Source organism: Salvelinus fontinalis, chromosome 7 (genome assembly GCF_029448725.1).
Source record: "Salvelinus fontinalis isolate EN_2023a chromosome 7, ASM2944872v1, whole genome shotgun sequence".
NCBI classification, from domain to species: domain Eukaryota; kingdom Metazoa; phylum Chordata; class Actinopteri; order Salmoniformes; family Salmonidae; genus Salvelinus; species Salvelinus fontinalis.
In genome coordinates, this window is record NC_074671.1 from 60,562,787 (window position 1) to 60,586,384 (window position 23,598).

At 43.3% G+C, this 23,598-nt stretch overlaps 1 protein-coding gene across 2 annotated transcripts in view; it reads right to left on the reverse strand.

The window, feature by feature from the left end:
• Window positions 1-16,270: 16,270 nt before the first annotated feature.
• The window catches only part of LOC129859946 (receptor tyrosine-protein kinase erbB-4-like), a 113,321-nt gene continuing 105,993 nt past the window's right edge, over window positions 16,271-23,598 (reverse strand). For both annotated transcript variants that reach the window (XM_055930223.1, XM_055930222.1), the window contains exon 14: window positions 16,271-19,787. In XM_055930223.1, coding sequence (XP_055786198.1) covers window positions 18,877-19,787 — 911 coding nt within the window. In that variant the 3' untranslated portion in view covers window positions 16,271-18,876. The remainder of the gene's footprint in view (window positions 19,788-23,598) is intronic.

Sequence of the window (23,598 nt, forward strand, 5' to 3'; positions counted from 1 at the left end):
AACGGTGTAACTTTGAAACATGTGAACGGTGTAACTTTGAAACATGTGAACGGTGTAACTTTGAAACATGTGAAAGGTGTAACTTTGAAACATATGAAAGGTGTAACTTTGAAACATATGAAAGGTGTAACTTTGAAACATATGAAAGGTGTAACTAAGCCAACTATATTCCCTTGAACACTGAGCGTTCATACCATTTCTAAACTCCTCCTGACAGCGATAGAGGGACTCACACGGAGGATTGTAGAATGACATGCTTTATACACATAATCCTTTCTCCTCCCTGCTTAGGAGCATAAGCTATGGCCCAGTCATCTGTGTCAAGTACAAACACTCCACATTCTACAGCAGTGTCATGGTGATAGTAGGCACTGTGTGAGCTCTGGTGTGAGAACGGATAGAAACGTATAGAAAGGGATAAGGAGAGAAAGAATTAGAGGAGAGGAGAGGGTGGTGTTGTGTAGGGTCTGAGTTAGAGATCTCAGTATAGGTAGTTAAGGTCAGGAAACTGCTTTCTGCTCACCCTGATATCATTTATCATGTCAGGTCCATAGAGAGAAGGTGTGTGTATGGGTTCACCGGTGCTTGTACATTTGTGTGTGTGTGCTGTGTGCGTGTGTGTGTGTGTGTGTGTGTGTGTGTGGGTTCACCGGTGCTTGTACATTTGTGTGTGTGTGTGTGTGTGCGCGCTGTGTGTGTGCGCGCGTGACAGAGAGGAGATGGAGCGCAGTGAGATGGAAGGGGCTCTGAGTGTGTGTGTGTGTGTGTGTGTGTGTGTGTGTGTGTGTGTGTGTGTGGTTTGTCTCAGCCAGGGTCAGACTAAACACCAGGTTACTGATGATAACCATGTATAGTCTCTAACTCAGCCAGGGTCTGACTAAACACCAGGTTACTGATGATAACCATGTATAGTCTCTAACTCAGCCAGGGTCAGAATAAACACCAGGTTACTGATGATAACCATGTATTGTCTCTAACTCAGCCAGGGTCTGACTAAACACCAGGTTACTGATGATAACCATGTATTGTCTCTAACTCAGCCAGGGTCTGACTAAACACCAGGTTACTGATGATAACCATGTATTGTCTCTAACTCAGCCAGGGTCTGACTAAACACCAGGTTACTGATGATAACCATGTATTGTCTCTAACTCAGCCAGGGTCACACTAAACACCAGGTGTAACGGCAGTCCTCCTCCTCTTCATCTGAAGAGGAGGAGTATTGAGGGAACCAAGGCGCAGCGTAGTGAAATGACATATTTTATTAACGAAAACACGAACTTGACTAAACTAACAAAAACAACAAACGGTGTAGACAGACCTAAACGACAAACTTACATAAAACAAGAAGAACGCACGAATAGGAAACATAGACTACACAAACCGAACAAACCGTAAACAGTCCCACGTGGTGTACAGACACAGACATGGAAGACAATCACCCACAACGAACACTGTGAAAACGCCTACCTAAATATGACTCTTAATTAGAGGAACGCCAAACACCTGCCTCTAATTAAGAGCCATACCAGGCAACCCAAAAACCAACATAGAAACAGAAAACATAGAATGCCCACCCAAACTCACGTCCTGACCAACTAACACATATAACAAACTAACAGAAATAGGTCAGGAACGTGACACCAGGTTACTGATGATAACCATATATTGTCTCTAACTCAGCCAGGGTCACACTAAACACCAGGTTACTGATGATAACCATGTATTGTCTCTAACTCAGCCAGGGTCTGACTAAACACCAGGTTACTGATGATAACCATGTATAGTCTCTAACTCAGCCAGGGTCACACTAAACACCAGGTTACTGATGATAACCATGCATTGTCTCTAACTCAGCCAGGGTCAGACTAAACACCAGGTTACTGATGATAACCATGTATAGTCTCTAACTCAGCCAGGGTCACACTAAACACCAGGTTACTGATGATAACCATGTATTGTATGCCTCAGTGTTGAGTCACTACAGCCTGGACCAGACACATTTACCATCCCATTGACTGTTAATGACTACTGCTGCATAGTAATGTAACATGATTCACCAGTCATGAGCTGTCCTCCTACCTTCTGGGAAAAACAACAACCAAACCATAGAAGCCCCTTTCCTTCTCTGTCTCTGTGTTAGACAACTCCAGCACAGGTCCTTTTACACTACAGTTCTAGTGTGTGTGTAAGTGTGTAAGTGTTTGTGCCTCTCTCTTTTGATTGCAGCTTTGCATGAGTCAAACTGTGAGTGGCCAGTGAGAGAACAGGACTTTTCTCTTATCTCTCTCTCTCTCCTATACTCTCTCTCTTCTGTCTCTCTCCTCTCTCCCTCTGACTTTCTCCTCTCTCTTCTCTCTCTCTCTCCTATACTCTCTCTATTCTGTCTCTCTCTCTCTTTTGTCTCTCTCCTCTCTCTCTCTGACTTTCTCCTCTCTCTTCTCTCTCTCTCCTATACTCTCTCTATTCTGTCTCTCTTCTGTCTCTCTCCTCTCTCTCTCTGACTTTCTCCTCTCTCTTCTCTCTCTCTCTCTCTCCTCTCGCTCTCTCTCTCTCCTCTCTCTCTCTTCAGTCTCTCTCCTCTCTCAATTTCGTCACAGTGTTCTCCTATACCCCCATTCATCTCTTTCCTTGTCCAATCTTTCTTCTCTCTCTCATCTACCTCTTTCCCCTCCTCTCTAGTCACCTACAGTGTATCTCTCCATTCGTTCCCCTCCTCCCCATAATCCCCTGTTATTTGCAGTCCAGGGTTCTCCTGACTCCCTGCGTTCTGATTGGTGTGACGGGTAATCCAATGGGAGCATCCTGCGGTTCCCCCCGGCCCCCCACTGGTAATGTTTTATATTGGCTGACATCAACACTGGGATTTATACTTTAAACAGAAAACATGAAAAACACAGATATCAAAAAAGGGATAGTGGTCTCTGTATTCCGTCCATCACTTCTGAGGTTCTGGATACCGTAGCTGGCTCCAAAATGCACTGGTACAGAGGATGCTCGCTAGTAAGAAATCCCCAAAGTTTTAAGTTCCTCGGCGTACACATCCCGGACAAACTGAAATGGTACACACACACTTCTTGGTGAAGAAGGCCTAACAGAGCCTCTTCAACCTCAGGAGGCTGAAGAAATTTGGCTTGTCACCTAAAACCCTCACAAACTTTTACAGATGCACAATTGAGAGCTGTCGAGCTGTCCGGCTCTTGTCGGGCAGTATCACCGCCTGGTACGGCAACTGCACCACTCTCAACTGCAAGGCTTTCCAAAGGGTGGTGCGGTCTGCCCAACGCATTGCCGGGGGCAAACTACCTGCTTTCCAGGACACCTACAGCACCCAATCTCACAGGAAGGCCAAAAAGATCATCAAGGACATCAACCACCCGAGCCACTTCCTGTTCACCCCGCTACCATCCAGAAGGCGAGGTCAGTACAGGTGCATCAAAGCTGGGACCGAGAGACTGAAAAACAGCTTCTATCTCAAGGCCATCAGACTGTTAAACAGCCATCACTAACACAGAGAGGCTGCTGCCTACATAGAGACTCAAATCTGTATGTGGATCTGAATCACTAGTCACTTTAAATAATGGCACTTTAATAATGTTTACATATCTTACATTACTCATCTCATATGTATATACTGTATCTTATACCATCTATTGCATCTTGCCTATACCGCTCAGCTATCGCTCATCCATATATTTACATGTACATATTCTTATTCCATCCCTTTACATTTGTATGTATTAGGTAGTTGTTGTGGAATTGTTAGATTACTTGTTAGATATTACTGCACTGTCGGAACTAGAAGCACAAGCATTTCACGAACACTCGCATTAACATCTGCTAACCATGTGTATGTGACCAATAAAATGTGATTTGATTTGAAATGACTGAGGGGTTGATATTGAAGAGATTATTTCTCTATCACGGATCGTGTCTCTCCATCTCCATGTCAATTTAGTCTATTCAGGAGATGGATAGAAATGCCTATCAGAAATAAAAAGGATATAGTTGAAGGATAGATTCCTGAATTGACTGTTCTACATAGAAGCTGTTAGTGTCATTGCATTACCCAAACAATATTATATATTATATCATATGAACATTACTACAGCATTATACCTAAATCACATTCAAAGCTTCATTTCATATTACGGCAATATCGAGACCGTTTAATATGTTTAGAATGTAATTGGAAATATCCCTTGAGATTCACATAACAATGCAATATAATCAGCTATAGTAATAGCTTTACATTTCAATTTTATTGCAGGGACACAAATACACACACGCAAAAAAACAAGCACACACAAACACACGCACACACACACACAACTCAGGCAGGCTAATGTTTCAGACGGAAGACAGTGGGAATGTTTCTCAAAATGTATAATGTGGACATGTTTAGAGCTGTACAAATGGATCATAGAAATGACACAGGCCTAATCGTCTCCACATTCTTCTCTGTGTTGGAAATTCATAATGTTGGGTTTCAGAGGCTAAATGACACCAGACTGTGAGAGAACAGAGACGTAATTAGCCGACAACGACAACAACAACTAAAATCACTGCGGAACACCAAACAAACATGTTCTCCCACAGGCTAAGTCCACACTGTAACTGAGTGGGGTAACAAACATGTTCTCCCACAGGCTAAGTCCACACTGTAACTGAGTGGGGTAACAAACATGTTCTCCCACAGGCTAAGTCCACACTGTAACTGAGTGGGGTAACAAACATGTTCTCCCACAGGCTAAGTCCACACTGTAACTGAGTGGGGTAACAAACATGTTCTCCCACAGGCTAAGTCCACACTGTAACTGAGTGGGGTAACAAACATGTTCTCCCACAGGCTAAGTCCACACTGTAACTGAGTGGGGTAACAAACATGTTCTCCCACAGGCTAAGTCCACACTGTAACTGAGTGGGGTAACAAACATGTTCTCCCACAGGCTAAGTCCACACTGTAACTGAGTGGGGTAACAAACATGTTCTCCCACAGGCTAAGTCCACACTGTAACTGAGTGGGGTAATAGCAACCAGCCTACATGACAGTATTGTGCACTAATTAAGATACATTAAGAAACAAAATTATTTTTGAGAGTCCTGGACTGTTTTAAATCCTAATTCCGAGCTCACTGCTAGCCTGTTAGCGCTGGGTGGACGAGACTGATCAAGGTGACACACCGCCATTAAGCAGAAACAGTCACGCCAACAATGGGCAGTCTTCATAGTGCTACACTACAGGTGGTCAGGGCTGGTGGAAGGATAATTACCCAGGACCCTCTAACTGCATGGCAGTGATATCTGATGTCACAGAAATATCTGGTTTAACAAGCTCATCTTATTACACTGAGAAATTATTTTACAGCAGTACTGAATTTAATAAACACCTCTTCTGTCCAATTTAGTTTTTAATGAAGTAAAATCTCAAATATCTGTGTACAAACTACTGTGCAATTGTATGGGTTGGGAGGTAGCCTAGTGGTTATGAGCATTGGGCCAGTAACCAATAGGTCTCTGGTTTGAATCCCCAAGCTGGTTTGCTTGTGTAAGTAACTCTACATAAGAGCCTCTGTTAAATTATATAAATGTAAATGTCTTAAAGTTTGAATCTGACCTTTTGGGCTCGTGAGTGGAGCAGCGGTCTAAGGCACTGCATCTCAGTGCTAGAGGCATCACTACAGACCCTGGTTCGATCCTGGGCTGTATCACAACCGGCCATGATCGGGGGTCCCATAGGGCGGCACACAGTTGGCCCAGCGTTGTCCGGGTTTAGCAGGGGTAGGCCGTCATTGTCAAATTTGTTCTTAACTGACTTGCCAAGTTAAATAACGGTAAATAAAATAAAAAATGTGGGCAATTTGGACAAATGTCAGTGCAGCGTGTACGAGTTGATGTTGATTTTAGTATTGGACATTTTTGGTGACATCATTTTTTTCATTTTTAAATTACAGTTGAATGCATTCTCAAAAGAATGAGAAAGGGACAGAAAATGAATGACCTTTATTTAACCTACACTCTTAGAAGAAAAGGTGCTATCTAGAACATAAAAGGTTTGGTTGTCCTCATAGGAGAACTCTTTGAAGATCCATTTTGAGTAGAACCATTTTGGGTTCCATGTAGAACCCTCTGTGGAAAGGATTCTACATGGAACCCAAAAGGGTTCTTCCTGGAACCAAAAAGGGTCCTTCTATGGGGACAGCTAAAGAACCCTTTCGGAACCCTTTTTTTTCTAGATATCACTTCCTTATTCCATCCTCTCCCTTTCTGTGGGGTGATTCTAGGTTCTAGGCCTGCATGCTAAGTGAATTCTGCTGCATTTCAGGATGTGTCAGTGGCAGCAAAGTCCTTCCTATTTGATAAACAGTGTTTACATCAAGCACCCCATTGCCCTATTAGTATTAAAAGGAGTTACTTCAGAAAGCTCTTATTCTGCCCTTAGACACTTTTCTATTATTTATGATTGAAATGAAAGCCTTGCGGAGCACGGATAGAACATCTCTGCATGGGAAATGATGTGCTGCAGCCTGTTTACATAACGCACTCTAGTAAACAGAGGATTAAAGACTAAGGGGTAATTAGAGGAAAATGTTATCTCCACACATTACTTTGTTTGGATTAGATGTGTGGGGGGTTAAAGGCAAGAACATTGTGAAACCTTTGATGATTTCCAAAGCCTTAATATTGAAGTCTTTTATAGCATGGGACTCATGCATGGGGCTGTACCTAGCTTCTAACAACTTTTTGTATCCAGTAAAATTGTGTGAAACAGATATTACAGTGACTTGGGTCCATCATCAGAAGCTTCTTGTTATCTGTGTGAGACTTAGTTCTTATCTTTGAATTTGAGATGTCCTTTCATAGTCAAATGTCACGTCTTAACACTTTCAATGCCAGTCCCAATATCTTACTTCAAGGCTGACCGGGGTTCAAACCCAAGGTCTCGTGTGCACCATTTCTGCTGTGCTAAAACTTTACAAAAACTGGTTAGCATACCCATCCAAACTCCTACTCTGGCTCAATCTAAAGACACTAAGATAGAAAGCATATAGCCTCACTGAATGTGTGCATTTGATATGTAACCTCACTGAATGTGTGCATTTGATATGTAACCTCACTGAATGTGTGCATTTGGTATGTAACCTCACTGAATGTGTGCATTTGGTATGTAACCTCACTGAATGTGTGCATTTGGTATGTAACCTCACTGAATGTGTGCATTTGGTATGTAACCTCACTGAATGTGTGCATTTAATATGTAATCTCACTGGATGTATGCATTTGTATGTAACCTCACTGAATGTGTGCATTTAGTATGTAACCTCACTGAATGTGTGCATTTGTATGTAACCTCACTGAATGTGTGCATTTAATATGTAATCTCACTGAATGTGTGCATTTGTATGTAACCTCACTGAATGTGTGCATTTAGTATGTAACCTCACTGAATGTGTGCATTTGTATGTAACCTCACTGAATGTGTGCATTTAGTTTGTAACCTCACTGAATGTGTGCATTTAGTTTGTAACCTCACTGAATGTGTGCATTTGGTATGTAACCTCACTGAATGTGTGCATTTAGTATGTAACCTCACTGAATGTGTGCATTTGTATGTAACCTCACTGAATGTGTGCATTTAGTTTGTAACCTCACTGAATGTGTGCATTTAGTTTGTAACCTCACTGAATGTGTGCATTTGGTATGTAACCTCACTGAATGTGTGCATTTAATATGTAATCTCACTGGATGTATGCATTTGTATGTAACCTCACTGAATGTGTGCATTTAGTATGTAACCTCACTGAATGTGTGCATTTGTATGTAACCTCACTGAATGTGTGCATTTAATATGTAATCTCACTGAATGTGTGCATTTGTATGTAACCTCACTGAATGTGTGCATTTAGTATGTAACCTCACTGAATGTGTGCATTTGTATGTAACCTCACTGAATGTGTGCATTTAGTTTGTAACCTCACTGAATGTGTGCATTTAGTTTGTAACCTCACTGAATGTGTGCATTTAGTTTGTAACCTCCAGGACTGTTACAATGTGTGCATTTGGTATGTAACCTCACTGAATGTGTGCATTTAGTATGTAACCTCACTGAATGTGTGCATTTGTATGTAACCTCACTGAATGTGTGCATTTAGTTTGTAACCTCACTGAATGTGTGCATTTAGTTTGTAACCTCACTGAATGTGTGCATTTGGTATGTAACCTCACTGAATGTGTGCATTTAATATGTAATCTCACTGGATGTATGCATTTGTATGTAACCTCACTGAATGTGTGCATTTAGTATGTAACCTCACTGAATGTGTGCATTTGTATGTAACCTCACTGAATGTGTGCATTTAATATGTAATCTCACTGAATGTGTGCATTTGTATGTAACCTCACTGAATGTGTGCATTTAGTATGTAACCTCACTGAATGTGTGCATTTGTATGTAACCTCACTGAATGTGTGCATTTAGTTTGTAACCTCACTGAATGTGTGCATTTAGTTTGTAACCTCACTGAATGTGTGCATTTGGTATGTAACCTCACTGAATGTGTGCATTTGGTATGTAACCTCACTGAATGTGTGCATTTAGTATGTAACCTCACTGAATGTGTGCATTTGTATGTAACCTCACTGAATGTGTGCATTTAGTTTGTAACCTCACTGAATGTGTGCATTTAGTTTGTAACCTCACTGAATGTGTGCATTTGGTATGTAACCTCACTGAATGTGTGCATTTAGTATGTAACCTCACTGAATGTGTGCATTTGTATGTAACCTCACTGAATGTGTGCATTTAATATGTAATCTCACTGAATGTGTGCATTTAGTATGTAACCTCACTGAATGTGTGCATTTGTATGTAACCTCACTGAATGTGTGCATTTAATATGTAATCTCACTGAATGTGTGCATTTAGTATGTAACCTCACTGAATGTGTGCATTTGTATGTAACCTCACTGAATGTGTGCATTTAATATGTAACCTCACTGAATGTGTGCATTTGTATGTAACCTCACTGAATGTGTGCATTTGTATGTAACCTCACTGAATGTGTGCATTTGTATGTAACCTCACTGAATGTGTGCATTTAATATGTAACCTCACTGAATGTGTGCATTTAGTATGTAACCTCACTGAATGTGTGCATTTAGTTTGTAACCTCACTGAATGTGTGCATTTGTATGTAACCTCACTGAATGTGTGCATTTGGTTTGTAACCTCACTGAATGTGTGCATTTGTATGTAACCTCACTGAATGTGTGCATTTGTATGCTTAACTCACTTATCAACCCTGCTCCAAACACCCAATATATCATACGATTTTTAACACTCAAACACCATCAAAGAGACATACCCCACTCAAATATTGAATCAATCTTTATTTATATTAAATTAAAAATATATTTTTGGACAGATTCATGTAACAAATATGAGGAACAGTACTTCCATGATATAAAGCTTTAGGTATGGTCTAAAGTTCAGTGGGGAGTTGTAGCCAGTGCTGCCAACATTCTGTGGGGAGGCAGGGAATAGGAGCTAGAGAGGCTGAACCGGAAAAAGGGAGGGACACACTGTGTCTCTGTCAGTGTTTGACGACATTTATAAATATACATGCAGTTAAATCAAACATTACATCAAAATAAGTTCAGTCGTTTTGGTTCACATACTGTACAGGCCAAGTGGGAGGTGCCTCACGATATTGATCTCAACTTCTACATCTTCCAATTCAACCTTGATGTCTTCGAACATGGAAATCATGTAACATGTTGGCTCAGGGGTGAATGTACATTTGCACACTGGGCTGATAAACAGGCAGATAGATGGACTGGATAGCACACGACTGAAATAGAAAATGGGCTGAAACATATCTGGTTAGGTCGAGTTGGCAACACTGCTCTGAAGTATTTTGAGAGAGAGAGAGGGAGAGAGAGAAAGAGAGGGGGAGAGGGAGAGAGGGAGAGAGAGAGAGAGAGGAGGGGGAGAGAGAGAGAGGGAGGTAAAAAAAAGATATAAACCATTGTTAACCCCAACACATATATTAAATAGAGAACTCACAGAGAGATGCTTCATACAGGTCAACTAGCCAGTTTCACAGGCGAGTGCCCAACAGGGGTGTTTTATATTTCAAATCAAAATGTACTACCCAAAGTACACGTACAGTACACACAGAAGCTATGTGATATCTAACGCTGACACCTGATCAACAGAGAAGGGAAAATAACAAAAAAAGAAAAGAACGTGACACAGAGAGAAAAGTGGTAAAAAGTCAAAGCATCCTCCTATGTACACATTTCAGCGGCTCGTCTCAGTGCTTTATAAAAATACTATTCACATTTTGTCATGGGACAATAGTGTGTTCAATCTGGAGGAAAGTCCAAATGACTGTACAATTACATTGGTTTGATAGGTATATCAATTTCAACACTAAAAATGTCACCGAAAGAATGAGTCCTCTCTAATACGACCATTAAGATGCAATTAAGATTGGGTCAAATTTTCAGGATGTTTTGAAATATTATCCGAAGATAATACTGAATGAGGTGACGTGTGTTGTGGCTGTGAAAACCCTCATTCATGTTATTAAATACACTTCATCAACACAATAAAATAAACATAAGTATTTTTGAATATGTTGAAATAGTTTTAAAAAACAGTGACAGACGAAAACATCGGACATGAGAAATATGACTAAATTATCAGTAGAAGTCAGGATGACTATGAATCCTATATTGAACAGTAAAGATGAATCCTATATTGAACAGTAAAGATGAATCCTATATTGAACAGTAAAGATGAATCCTATATTGAACAGTAAAGATGAATCCTATATTGAACAGTAAAGAGGACTCCTATATTGAACAGTAAAGATGAATCCTATATTGAAAAGTAAAGATGAATCCTATATTGAACAGTAAAGATGAATCCTATACTGAAAAGTAAAGATGAATCGTATATTGAACAGTAAAGATGAATCCTATACTGAACAGTAAAGATGAATCCTATATTGAACAGTAAAGATGAATCCTATATTGAACAGTAAAGATGAATCCTATCTTGAATAGTAAAGATGAATCCTATATTGAACAGTAAAGATGAATCTGAATCCTATATTGAACAGTAAAGATGAATCCTATACTGAAAAGTAAAGATGAATCGTATATTGAACAGTAAAGATGAATCCTATACTGAACAGTAAAGATGAATCCTATATTGAAAAGTAAAGATGAATCCTATATTGAAAAGTAAAGATGAATCCTATATTGAACAGTAAACATTAATCCTATATTGAACAGTAAAAATGAATCCTATATTGAACAGTAAAGAGGAATCCTATATTTGACAGTAAGTGTGTATGTTTGTGAATGCACTGTATACAGTGGTGTAAGGTATTAAACACTTAAACCTTTCCATGGTGTGTTTTACCTTAACAACAGGAAGTTACTACAGAATTTGTGCTACTGATTTCATTCCAACTCCAAACAGCAATAGAAGCTGTCCCTCAAACCATCTATTCTAGGGACAAAAATGGAAAATACTATTAATTGAACTAACAAATACTCAGGGTAAAGAGCAATAGCACTCACATTGAGGTATCAGGCATGATGATATAGTATAAGGTACAACAGGCATAGCTAATACAGTTCTACTGCAGTGGTGGCGGATACAGTACTTGTGCTGCTGATTGTGTCATAGAATACCTTCCAACTACATACTGTATAGGAGAATACTAAGGGGCCAAAACCTTTCCAACTACATACTGTATAGGAGAAAACTAAGGGGCCAAAACCTTTCCAACTACATACTGTATAGGAGAATACTAAGGGGCCAAACCCTTTCCAACTACATACTGTATAGGAGAATACTAAGGGGCCAAAACCTTTCCAACTACATACTGTATAGGAGAATACTAAGGGGCCAAGACCTTTCCAACTACATACTGTATAGGAGAATACTAAGGGGCCAAACCCTTTCCAACTACATACTGTATAGGAGAATACTAAGGGGCCAAGACCTTTCCAACTACATACTGTATAGGAGAATACTAAGGGGCCAAATACTTTCCAACTACATACTGTATAGGATAATACTAAGGGGCCAAAACCTTTCCAACTACATACTGTATAGGATAATACTAAGGGGCCAAAACCTTTCCAACTACATACTGTATAGGATAATACTAAGGGGCCAAAACCTTTCCAACTACATACTGTATAGGAGAATACTAAGGGGCCAAATACTTTCCAACTACATACTGTATAGGAGAATACTAAGGGGCCAAGACCTTTCCAACTACATACTGTATAGGAGAATACTAAGGGGCCAAACCCTTTCCAACTACATACTGTATAGGAGAATACTAAGGGGCCAAACCCTTTCCAACTACATACTGTATAGGAGAATACTAAGGGGCCAAGACCTTTCCAACTATATACTGTATAGGAGAATACTAAGGGGCCAAAACCTTTCCAACTACATACTGTATAGGATAATACTAAGGGGCCAAAACCTTTCCAACTACATACTGTATAGGAGAATACTAAGGGGCCAAATACTTTCCAACTACATACTGTATAGGAGAATACTAAGGGGCCAAGACCTTTCCAACTACATACTGTATAGGAGAATACTAAGGGGCCAAGACCTTTCCAACTACATACTGTATAGGAGAATACTAAGGGGCCAAAACCTTTCCAACTACATACTGTATAGGAGAATACTAAGGGGCCAAACCCTTTCCAACTACATACTGTATAGGAGAATACTAAGGGGCCAAACCCTTTCCAACTACATACTGTATAGGAGAATACTAAGGGGCCAAACCCTTTCCAACTACATACTGTATAGGAGAATACTAAGGGGCCAAACCCTTTCCAACTACATACTGTATAGGAGAATACTAAGGGGCCAAACCCTTTCCAACTACATACTGTATAGGAGAATACTAAGGGGCCAAACCCTTTCCAACTACATACTGTATAGGAGAATACTAAGGGGCCAAAACCTTTCCAACTACATACTGTATAGGAGAATACTAAGGGGCCAAACCCTTTCCAACTACAAACTGTATAGGAGAATACTAAGGGGCCAAAACCTTTCCAACTACATACTGTAAATGAGAATACTAAGGGGCCAAAACCTTTCCAACTACATACTGTATAGGAGAATACTAAGGGGCCAAACCCTTTCCAACTACATACTGTATAGGAGAATACTAAGGGGCCAAAACCTTTCCAACTACATACTGTATAGGAGAATACTAAGGGGCCAAAACCTTTCCAACTACATACTGTATAGGAGAATACTAAGGGGCCAAAACCTTTCCAACTACATACTTTATAGGAGAATACTAAGGGGCCAAAACCCTTTCCAACTACATACTGTATAGGAGAATACTAAGGGGCCAAACCCTTTCCAACTACATACTGTATAGGAGAATACTAAGGGGCCAAACCCTTTCCAACCATGATAAGACCTCAACTTCAAGACAACTGAGAAAGACGGCATAAGTTGGCTGTTATCTGGTTGAACGTCACATATCTAGATTACAACCAAGTACAGATGTTGTTTTCTGGTAGATAAAGAGACGTCAAAAACTAGCGTTGCTATTTGAACAAAATGGCGGACGGTGAATATTGAGCCAAACTGTTGGCTATGGTAACCGTATTAGGACTGGCTCAGGGTCATAACAGGCTCTTCTAATATGAACACTGTAAAAAGAGAGACTGGTTTTTCACTGGTTTTGAAAATCATAGAATCTGCAATCTGTCATTTCAGTCCTTGGGGAAAAACAAGTTGAACACAACATGCATACTTCACATTGAAATGAAATGTTAATTCCAGTTTGCGGAACTATTTGGGCCCAAAGGCAGTACAAAATAATAGTCATCATAACCAGAGGCAATAGAAAGACAGGAAGCAGACAAATAGTACATAATTATGAAGACTTCTCATTCAGTACTTCAGTATGTCACCAAGTTTCTCTCTATTCTGTTTCCTTCACATATCTCAACCTTGTAGGTGTAAATGTGAAATGCTTTTGAAATAATTATGTTGTTGGATTATTACAACTAAGAAAAAACACGTTCTTTTTAAATATTTTTCACTTCCTGCTAGTTGGATCAATGTGTTCCATATGGGCTAAAACAAACACCCACAGTGCAGCAGAAACATATATAAACAACCCTCCCTCCTCTCTGCCACAAGGACAGCTGGGATACGCCTCCTTATGCTGTATGATGAAATATAGACAAAGTAAAGGCAAATCGAGTAGGAAATGAAACAACGAACATGCATGGCTCCATAAAAGCAGTTTGACCAAATGACTCTGAAACAGAGGTTTTACCGGCGGTCATGAACATTCCACTTAGCAGCAGAAGCTGTCTGGCAGTATTCTCATAGGTGTTTATGAGGCATCAGTAGTACAGGTAACTGTTCCTAGTACAAGTTAGTACAGGCAACTGTTCCTAGTACACGTTAGTACAGGTAACTGTTCCTAGTACAAGTTAGTACAGGCAACTGTCCTAAGTCACTATTTATTCTAAATGGTCAGTTACACATTACTTTTAATCACTGGTCCTGCCCGAGTGGCGCAGCGGTCTAAGGCACTGCATCTCAGTGCTAAAAGCATCCCTACACACCCTGGTTCGATTCCAGGCAGTATCACAACCGGCCATGATTCAGAGTCCCATAGGGCGGCACAAATTGGCCCAGTGTTGTACGAGATTGGTCGGAGTAGGCCGTCATTGTAAATAAGAATTTGCTTGCCTAGTTAAATAACATAAAAAACATTTCCATTTGGCACTAGTCATACACTTCACATTAAGGTTGGGGTCAGTTCAGTATCCAATTGAATCGAGTTAATTAATAAACGGCCATTTTAAGTCATGAATTACATTTTTATTTGCTGATTTGACAACTGAACTGACTCTTCTTCATACAGCCCTCGTCTCGGAGTAATGGAGAGACCTGTGGTGAAGTCACACAAGAAGATTCCGTGTCAAATCTCTGGAACTTGACATTTTGGATTTAGAATGAGGAGTTGGTAATCCTATCGCTGTGTAGAGGTGAACTGAGAGTTGTCAGGGGGAGAGAGAGAGAGGAGGCTAGCTGACTGTCAGTGGGCTTAGTTTAGTGAAGCAGAACTGGTTCTGTGGTTAAACTACTACCTCTTTAGAGGACTAGTTCTGTGGTTAAACAACTACCTCTTTAGAGGACTAGTTCTGTGGTTAAACTACTACCTCTTTAGAGGACTAGTTCTGTGGTTAAACTACTACCTCTTTAGAGGACTAGTTCTCTGGTTAAACTACTACCTCTATAGAGGACTATTTCTATGGTTAAACTACTACTTCTTTAGAGGACTAGTTCTGTGGTTAAACTACTACCTCTATAGAAGACTAGTTCTGTGGTTAAACTACTACCTCTATAGAGGACTAGTTCTGTGGTTATACAACTACCTCTTTAGAGGACTAGTTCTGTGGTTAAACTACTACCTCTTTAGAGGACTAGTTCTGTGGTTAAACTACTACCTCTTTAGAGGACTAGTTCTGTGGTTAAACTACTACCTCTTTAGAGGACTAATTCTGTGGTTAAACAACTACCTCTTTAGAGGACTAGTTCTGTGGTTAAACTACTACCTCGTTAGAGGACTAGTTCTGTGGTTAAACTACTACCTCTTTAGAGGACTAGTTCTGTGGTTAAACTACTACCTCTATAGAGGACTAGTTATGTGGTTAAACTACTACCTCTATAGAGGACTATTTCTGTGGTTATACAACTACCTCTATAGAGGACTAGTTCTGTGGTTAAACTACTACCTCTATAGAGGACTAGTTCTGTGGTTAAACTACTACCTCTTTAGAGGACTAGTTATGTGGTTAAACTACTACTTCTTTAGAGGACTAATTCTGTGGTTAAACTACTACCTCTTTAGATGACTAGTTCTGTGGTTAAACTACTACCTCTATAGAGGACTAGTTCTGTGGTTAAACTACTACCTCTTTAGAGGACTAGTTCTGTGGTTAAACTACTACCTCTATAGATGACTAGTTCTGTGGTTAAACTACTACCTCTATAGAGGACTAGTTATGTGGTTAAACTACTACCTCTTTAGAGGACTAGTTCTGTGGTTAAACTACTACCTCTATAGAGGACTAGTTATGTGGTTAAACTACTACCTCTTTAGAGGACTAGTTCTGTGGTTAAACTACTACCTCTATAACTACTCCCTCCCTCCCTCCCTCCCTCCCTCCCTCCCTCCCTCCCTCCATGTGAATCTGTCTATATGGAATCTGTTGCTCATCCATTTATCCAGGCCTCCACTAGGACACCCTCCACCTCCTCTCTCTGCGTCTCAGCCACTGGTCATTATGCAGACCGTAGCGAGTTATAATGCTACAAGAGTCCTCCTCATTATCCTCTCATTTGCATTGAAAACTGTTACTACAAAATCTGTGTCCCTGTGTCAGGCCACAATCTGCATAACATAATTTCCTCGCAGTGATGAATCTCTTCCGAGACATTATTGAGAAAAAATCCTATGTCATTCCATTGAAGCCAGTGATAAATGAACTTTTACAGAGTTATTTGTTAAGCTGCCCACATGGTTTACAGTAGTTTAGACTTGATAAGAGCTTTCAAGTTAAGCTACCAACATGGTTTACAGTAGTTTAGACATGATAAGAGCTTTCAAGTTAAGCTACCAACGTGGTTTACAGTAGTTTAGACTTGATAAGAGCTTTCAAGTTAAGCTACCCACGTGGTTTACAGTAGTTTAGACATGATAAGAGCTTTCAAGTTAAGCTACCCACGTGGTTTACAGTAGTTTAGACGTGATAAGAGCTTTCAAGTTAAGCTACCAACATGGTTTACAGCAGTTTAGACATGATAAGAGCTTTCAAGTTAAGCTACCCACGTGGTTTACAGTAGTTTAGAGGTGATAAGAGCTTTCAAGTTAAGCTACCAACATGGTTTACAGTAGTTTAGACATGATAAGAGCTTTCAAGTTAAGCTACCCACGTGGTTTACAGTAGTTTAGACATGATAAGAGCTTTCAAGTTAAGCTACCCACGTGGTTTACAGTAGTTTAGACATGATAAGAGCTTTCAAGTTAAGCTACCCACATAGTTTATAGTAGTTTAGACATGATAAGAGCTTTCAAGTTAAGCTACCAACATGGTTTATAGTAGTTTAGACTTGATAAGAGCTTTCAAGTTAAGCTACCCACGTGGTTTACAGTAGTTTAGACTTGATAAGAGCTTTCAAGTTAAGCTACCCACGTGGTTTATAGTAGTTTAGACGTGATAAGAGCTTTCAAGTGAACAACGTAACAGTGAACGCCACACCCCCAAAAATTATCCAATGGATGACCTGCGTTGTACATACAGGTAAGTAGTTGTTGTTTTTAACACATTATATGAATAATTGTGAAAATTAAATAGAACAAACATTAAATAAAACATGTTGAAAATGGTACAAGGCTTGGTCACAACAGAGTTAGTTACCGTAAATACTGTAAGAGGTGAGTAACACTGAAGTGATGGTGATGCAATATCTACAATATTTAGCTCCTTAGTGAGGAACATTTCAACATACAGTAGTGGTTGGTTGTCTGTCCATCTCTCTCTCTCTCTCCAGATCATTTTGTAGCTCCTTAGTGAGGAACATTTCAACATACAGTAGTGGATGGTTGTCTGTCCATCTCTCTCTCTCTCTCTCTCTCTCTCTCCAGATCATTTTGTAGCTCCTTAGTGAGGAACATTTCAACATACAGTAGTGGTTGGTTGTCTGTCCATCTCTCTCTCTCTCTCCAGATCATTTTGTAGCTCCTTAGTGAGGAACATTTCAACATACAGTAGTGGTTGGTTGTCTTTCCATCTCTCTCTCTCTCCAGATCATTTTGTAGCTCCTTAGTGAGGAACATTTCAACATACAGTACTGGTTGGTTGTCTGTCCATCTCTCTCTCTCTCTCCAGTTCATTTTGCAGCTCCTTAGTGAGGAACATTTCAACATACAGTAGTGGTTGGTTGTCTGTCCATCTCTCTCTCTCTCCAGATCATTTTGTAGCTCCTTAGTGAGGAACATTTCAACAGACAGTAGTGGTTGGTTGTCTTTCCATCTCTCTCTCTCTCCAGATCATTTTGTAGCTCCTTAGTGAGGAACATTTCAACATACAGTACTGGTTGGTTGTCTGTCCATCTCTCTCTCTCTCTCCAGTTCATTTTGCAGCTCCTTAGTGAGGAACATTTCAACATACAGTAGTGGTTGGTTGTCTGTCCATCTCTCTCTCTCTCCAGTTCATTTTGTCTCAACAACAGTCATGTAAAACACTGTGCTCGGTACAACCCCTCTTTTTCGACACGCTTCATCTTGTCCGTCTGCGTTCCTCATCGTGGTTCCCTCGTACCGTCCTGAGAGTCCTGACACCATCCATGTCTGTGTAGAGAACAGTACATATGGTCGTACTACCTCCATATTGCGTGGCTCCTCGATGCTCCTTTCACAACCACCACCACCGCTGCCAGTCCAGCTTATATACAGCGTCAGAGGATAACAGCACTGGTCTTTACCTAGAGCAGTATTTACTGTTGTTACAGCACCAGTTAGGGGCTAGAGTGGAGATAAGGAGGTGGAGCCTGGTAGTGTGTTGGTTGGTGGCACTCTGAGTAGGGTCTGCTAGCTCCTTCTCTGGAGAACGCTAGCTAGTTAGCTAGTTAGCGCAGGTGATGGATGGTGGGATGTCGTGGGGAGGGGTTTTTCGGGAGGCTCTCGTGACTGTTTGAGGGACTGAGGAAGGGACAGAGGAACCGGAGAAGGCTGGGTACTGGCTGGCCCAGGAGCTGGAGGAAGGTGGGTTGGGACCTCACTTCTATACCACAGTGTTCCTCTGTCGGTACGGGGGAGGGGGAAGAACTGTGCCCGGCTTGAGATTGGACGAGAACTCTGATAGGTACTCTGGGTTTTCGGCCACCACCGGCCTGATGCAGCCATTCCGTTTGTAGAACAACATGCCATTGGTGGTTCCCGCCTCAAGGGTGCTGCCCGCCTGGTTTGTAGCGCTGTTCAACGGCTTGGGTGGCAGGCTGTGCTGCCAGTACTCTGGATTGTCAAAGGTCACCTTGAGCTTCTTGCCTGCCGGTTTGCCTCCCGCCTGGTGCCCCTGTCCCTGCTTCAGTACACTGCCAGGGTGGGTGGTGTGCCCCTGGTAGGCTGCTATAACACTTCTCTGGTCCTCGGGCGCCGACATGGAGATGGGACCTTTCTTGACAGTTGACCTTTCAGGGTGGGAAACATGGGTGGCAGAGGGCCCACCACCACACTGGATCAGGTGGGACTGGTGTCCCTGAAGGCCCAGGTGGGTCTGTTGTGGTGAGTTGCCAGATAGCACCGAGTGGCCAGGTTTGACACCAACACTGTGGAGCTTGTGAATGTGGTGACCCGGCGGTGGGTGATGGCAGCCTCCCTGCAGCCCAGAAGGGGCGCTCTCTGTCGGTACGACGGGGTAGTAAGGAAGGCCAGTCTGGATGGTGAGTTGGGGATAGGAGCCAGTACTGATAGTCGAGGCTGTACTCTGCGATGGGAGACCACCGTTCTTTCTCAGGACCAGGTCTCCGGGGTTGTGAAAGGTGTTGAGGTAGAGAGGCTCGTTGATGTACTCGTCTTCGCCCCCCTTGGGATGGCTGTTGGGTGTGCTGTGGTAGGCCGGGTTGTCCAGGGCGTGGACCTCGCCGTTCTTGCGCCGCGCCACGAATGGGTTCTCCTCAATCGGTTTCAGATAGTCTAGAGAGAAAGAGAGAATGAGAGAGAGAGAGAGAGAGACAGAGACAGAGAGAGACAGAGAGAGAGAGACAGAGAGAGACAGAGCGAGAGAGACAGAGAGAGAGTGGGAGAGAGAGAGAGAGTGTTAGAGAGAGAGAGAGAGCGAGAGAGAGAGAAAGAAAGAAAGAGAGAAAACAATAAATATTGTGTGTGAGAGAGAGAGAGAGAGAGAGAGAGAGAGAGAGAGAGAGAGAGAGAGAGAGAGAGAGAGAGAGAGAGAGAGCGAAAGAAGAGCAAGAAAGAGAAAATGAGAAGAGGATAGTTCACCAAAGATCACTGAGCAGATCCACATCAAGGCCTGAAGGCCACCTTGCCAACCCTTTCCTTGGCAGTCTCCTCTCCCAGCAGCCTGAGGTGAACCAGCAGCTCCAGTTCTGCACTGCTGCCTGCCAGGCACTATAACAGTATGGGGTGGAATCTATCTATTTGACACTCCTCCACTCCTCCACTCCACTCCTCTACACCTCCACTACACTCCTCCACTCCTCTACCCCTCCACTCCACTCCTCCACTCCTCCACTCCACTCCTCTACCCCTCCACTACACTCCTCCACTCCTCTACCCGTCAACTCCACTCCTCCACTCCACTCCTCTACCCCTCCACTACACTCCTCCACTCCTCTACCCCTCCAATACACTCCTCCACTCCTCCACTCCACTCCTCCACTCCACTCCTCTACCCCTCCACTACACTCCTCCACTCCTCTACCCCTCCACTCCCCCACTCCTCCACTCCTCTACCCCTCCACTCCTCCACTCCCCTACCCCTCCACTCCTCTACCCCTCCACTCCTCCACTCCCCTACCCCTCCACTCCTCTACTCCTCCACTCCCCCACTCCTCCACTCCCCTACCCCTCCACTCCTCTACCCCTCCACTCCCCCACTCCTCCACTCCCCTACACCTCCACTCCTCTACCCCTCCACTCCTCTACTCCTCCACTCCCCCTCCTCCACTCCTCTACCCCTCCACTGCCCCACTCCTCCACTCCTCTACCCCTCCACTCCTCTACCCCTCCACTCCTCCACTCCCCTAGCCCTCCACTCCTCTACTCCCCCACTCCTCTACTCCCCTACCCCTCCACTCCTCTACCCCTCTACTCCCCCACTCCTCCACTCCCCTACACCTCCACTCCTCTACCCCTCCACTCCTCTACCCCTCCACTCCTCTACCCCTACACTTCCCCACTCCTCCACTCCCCTACCCCTCCACTCCTCTACCCCTCCACTCCCCCACTCCTCCGCTCCCCTACCCCTCCACTCCTCTACTCCTCCACTCCCCCACTCCTCCACTCCCCTACCCCTCCACTCCTCTACCCCTCCACTCCTCCACTCCTCTACCCCTCCACTCCCCCACTCCTCCACTCTCCTACCCCTCCACTCCTCTACCCCTCCACTCCCCCACCCCTCCACTCCTCTACCCCTCCACTCCCCCACTCCTCCACTCCTCTACCCCTCCACTACTCCACCCCTCCACTCCTCTACCCCTCCACTCCCCTACCCCTCCACTCCTCTACCCCTCCACTCCCCCACTCCTCCACTCCTCTACTCCTCCACTCCCCCACTCCTCCACTCCTCTACCCCTCCACTACTCTACCCCTCCACTCCTCTACCCCTCCACTCCCCTACCCCTCCACTCCTCTACCCCTCCACTACCCCACTCCTCCACTCCTCTACTCCTCCACTCCCCCACTCCTCCACTCCCCTACCCCTCCACTCCTCCACTCCTCCACTCCTCTACCCCTTCACTCTTCCACTCCTCCGCTCCCCTACCCCTCCACTCCTCTACTCCTCCACTCCCCCACTCCTCCACTCCCCTACCCCTCCACTCCTCTACCCCTCCACTCCTCCACTCCTCTACCCCTCCACTCCTCCACTCCTCTACCCCTCCACTCCTCTACCCCTCCACTCCCCCACTCCTCCACTCCTCTACCCCTCCACTACTCTACCCCTCCACTCCCCCACTCCTCCACTCCTCTACTCCTCCACTCCCCCACTCCTCCACTCCCCTACCCCTCCACTCCTCTACCCCTCCACTCCCCCACTCCTCCACTCCCCTACCCCTCCACTCCTCTACTCCTCCACTCCCCCACTCCTCCACTCCCCTACACCTCCACTCCTCCACTCCCCCACTCCTCTACCCCTCCACTCCTCCACTCCCCCACTCCTCCATTCCCCCACTCCTCTACCCCTCCACTACACTCCTCTACTCCCCTACCCCTCCACTCCTCCATTCCCCTACTCCACTCTGGTGCTCAACCGCCCCTCCGCCCCTCCACTCCTTCAGACCCTGACATTGCATCAGTTTTGTTTCTCTGGTTTTAGTTTTATTTCCAGCTTCTCCACAAATCAAAGTTGCATGAGACTGACAGAGTGAAAACAGCCGATGATCAAAGCCTGAAGTAGTAATATCTGAGCTAAAGCTGGTGTTTACAACGCTCAGAGTCAGCGAACAATATAACAGGGATCTAAAGATGTAGAACAATGTGGAATTATACTGGTAAAAATGACTGGGAGTACAGCAGGCTATAGTCAGAGACAGAGGTACAGTGACTATAGTAGTGAATGAAGGCAGAGACAGAGGTACAGTGACTATAGTAGTGAATGAAGGCAGAGACAGAGGTACAGTGACTATAGTAGTGAATGAAGGCAGAGACAGAGGTACAGTGACTATAGTAGTGAATGAAGGCAGAGACAGAGGTACAGTGACTATAGTAGTGAATGAAGGCAGAGACAGAGGTACAGTGACTATAGTAGTGAATGAAGGCAGAGACAGAGGTACAGTGACTATAGTAGTGAATGAAGGCAGAGACAGAGGTACAGTGACTATAGTAGTGAATGAAGGCAGAGACAGAGGTACAGTGACTATAGTAGTGAATGAAGGCAGAGACAGAGGTACAGTGACTATAGTAGTGAATGAAGGCAGAGACAGAGGTACAGTGACTATAGTAGTAAATGAAGGCAGAGACAGAGGTACAGTGACTATAGTAGTGAATGAAGGCAGAGACAGCGGTACAGTGACTATAGTAGCGAATGAAGGCAGAGACAGAGGTACAGTGACTATAGTAGTGAATGAAGGCAGAGACAGAGGTACAGTGACTATAGTAGTGAATGAAGGCAGAGACAGAGGTACAGTGACTATAGTAGTGAATGAAGGCAGAGACAGAGGTACAGTGACTATAGTAGTGAATGAAGGCAGAGACAGAGGTACAGTGACTATAGTAGTGAATGAAGGCAGAGACAGAGGTACAGTGACTATAGTAGTGAATGAAGGCAGAGACAGAGGTACAGTGACTATAGTAGTGAATGAAGGCAGAGACAGAGGTACAGTGACTATAGTAGTGAATGAAGGCAGAGACAGAGGTACAGTGACTATAGTAGTGAATGAAGGCAGAGACAGAGGTACAGTGACTATAGTAGTGAATGAAGGCAGAGACAGAGGTACAGTGACTATAGTAGTGAATGAAGGCAGAGACAGAGGTACAGTGACTATAGTAGTGAATGAAGGCAGAGACAGAGGTACAGTGACTATAGTAGTGAATGAAGGCAGAGACAGAGGTACAGTGACTATAGTAGTGAATGAAGGTTTTGAATGAAGTGATGAAGGCCGTTCCACTATAGAGCAAGACACTATCCTGCTACAGAAAACTAGGCCATGTTTAACTGTTGTTGAACTGTTGCTGAACTGTTGTTGAACTGTTGTTAAACTGTTGTTAAACTGTTGTTGAACTGTTGTTGAACTGTTGTTGAACTGTTGTTGAACTGTTGTTAAAC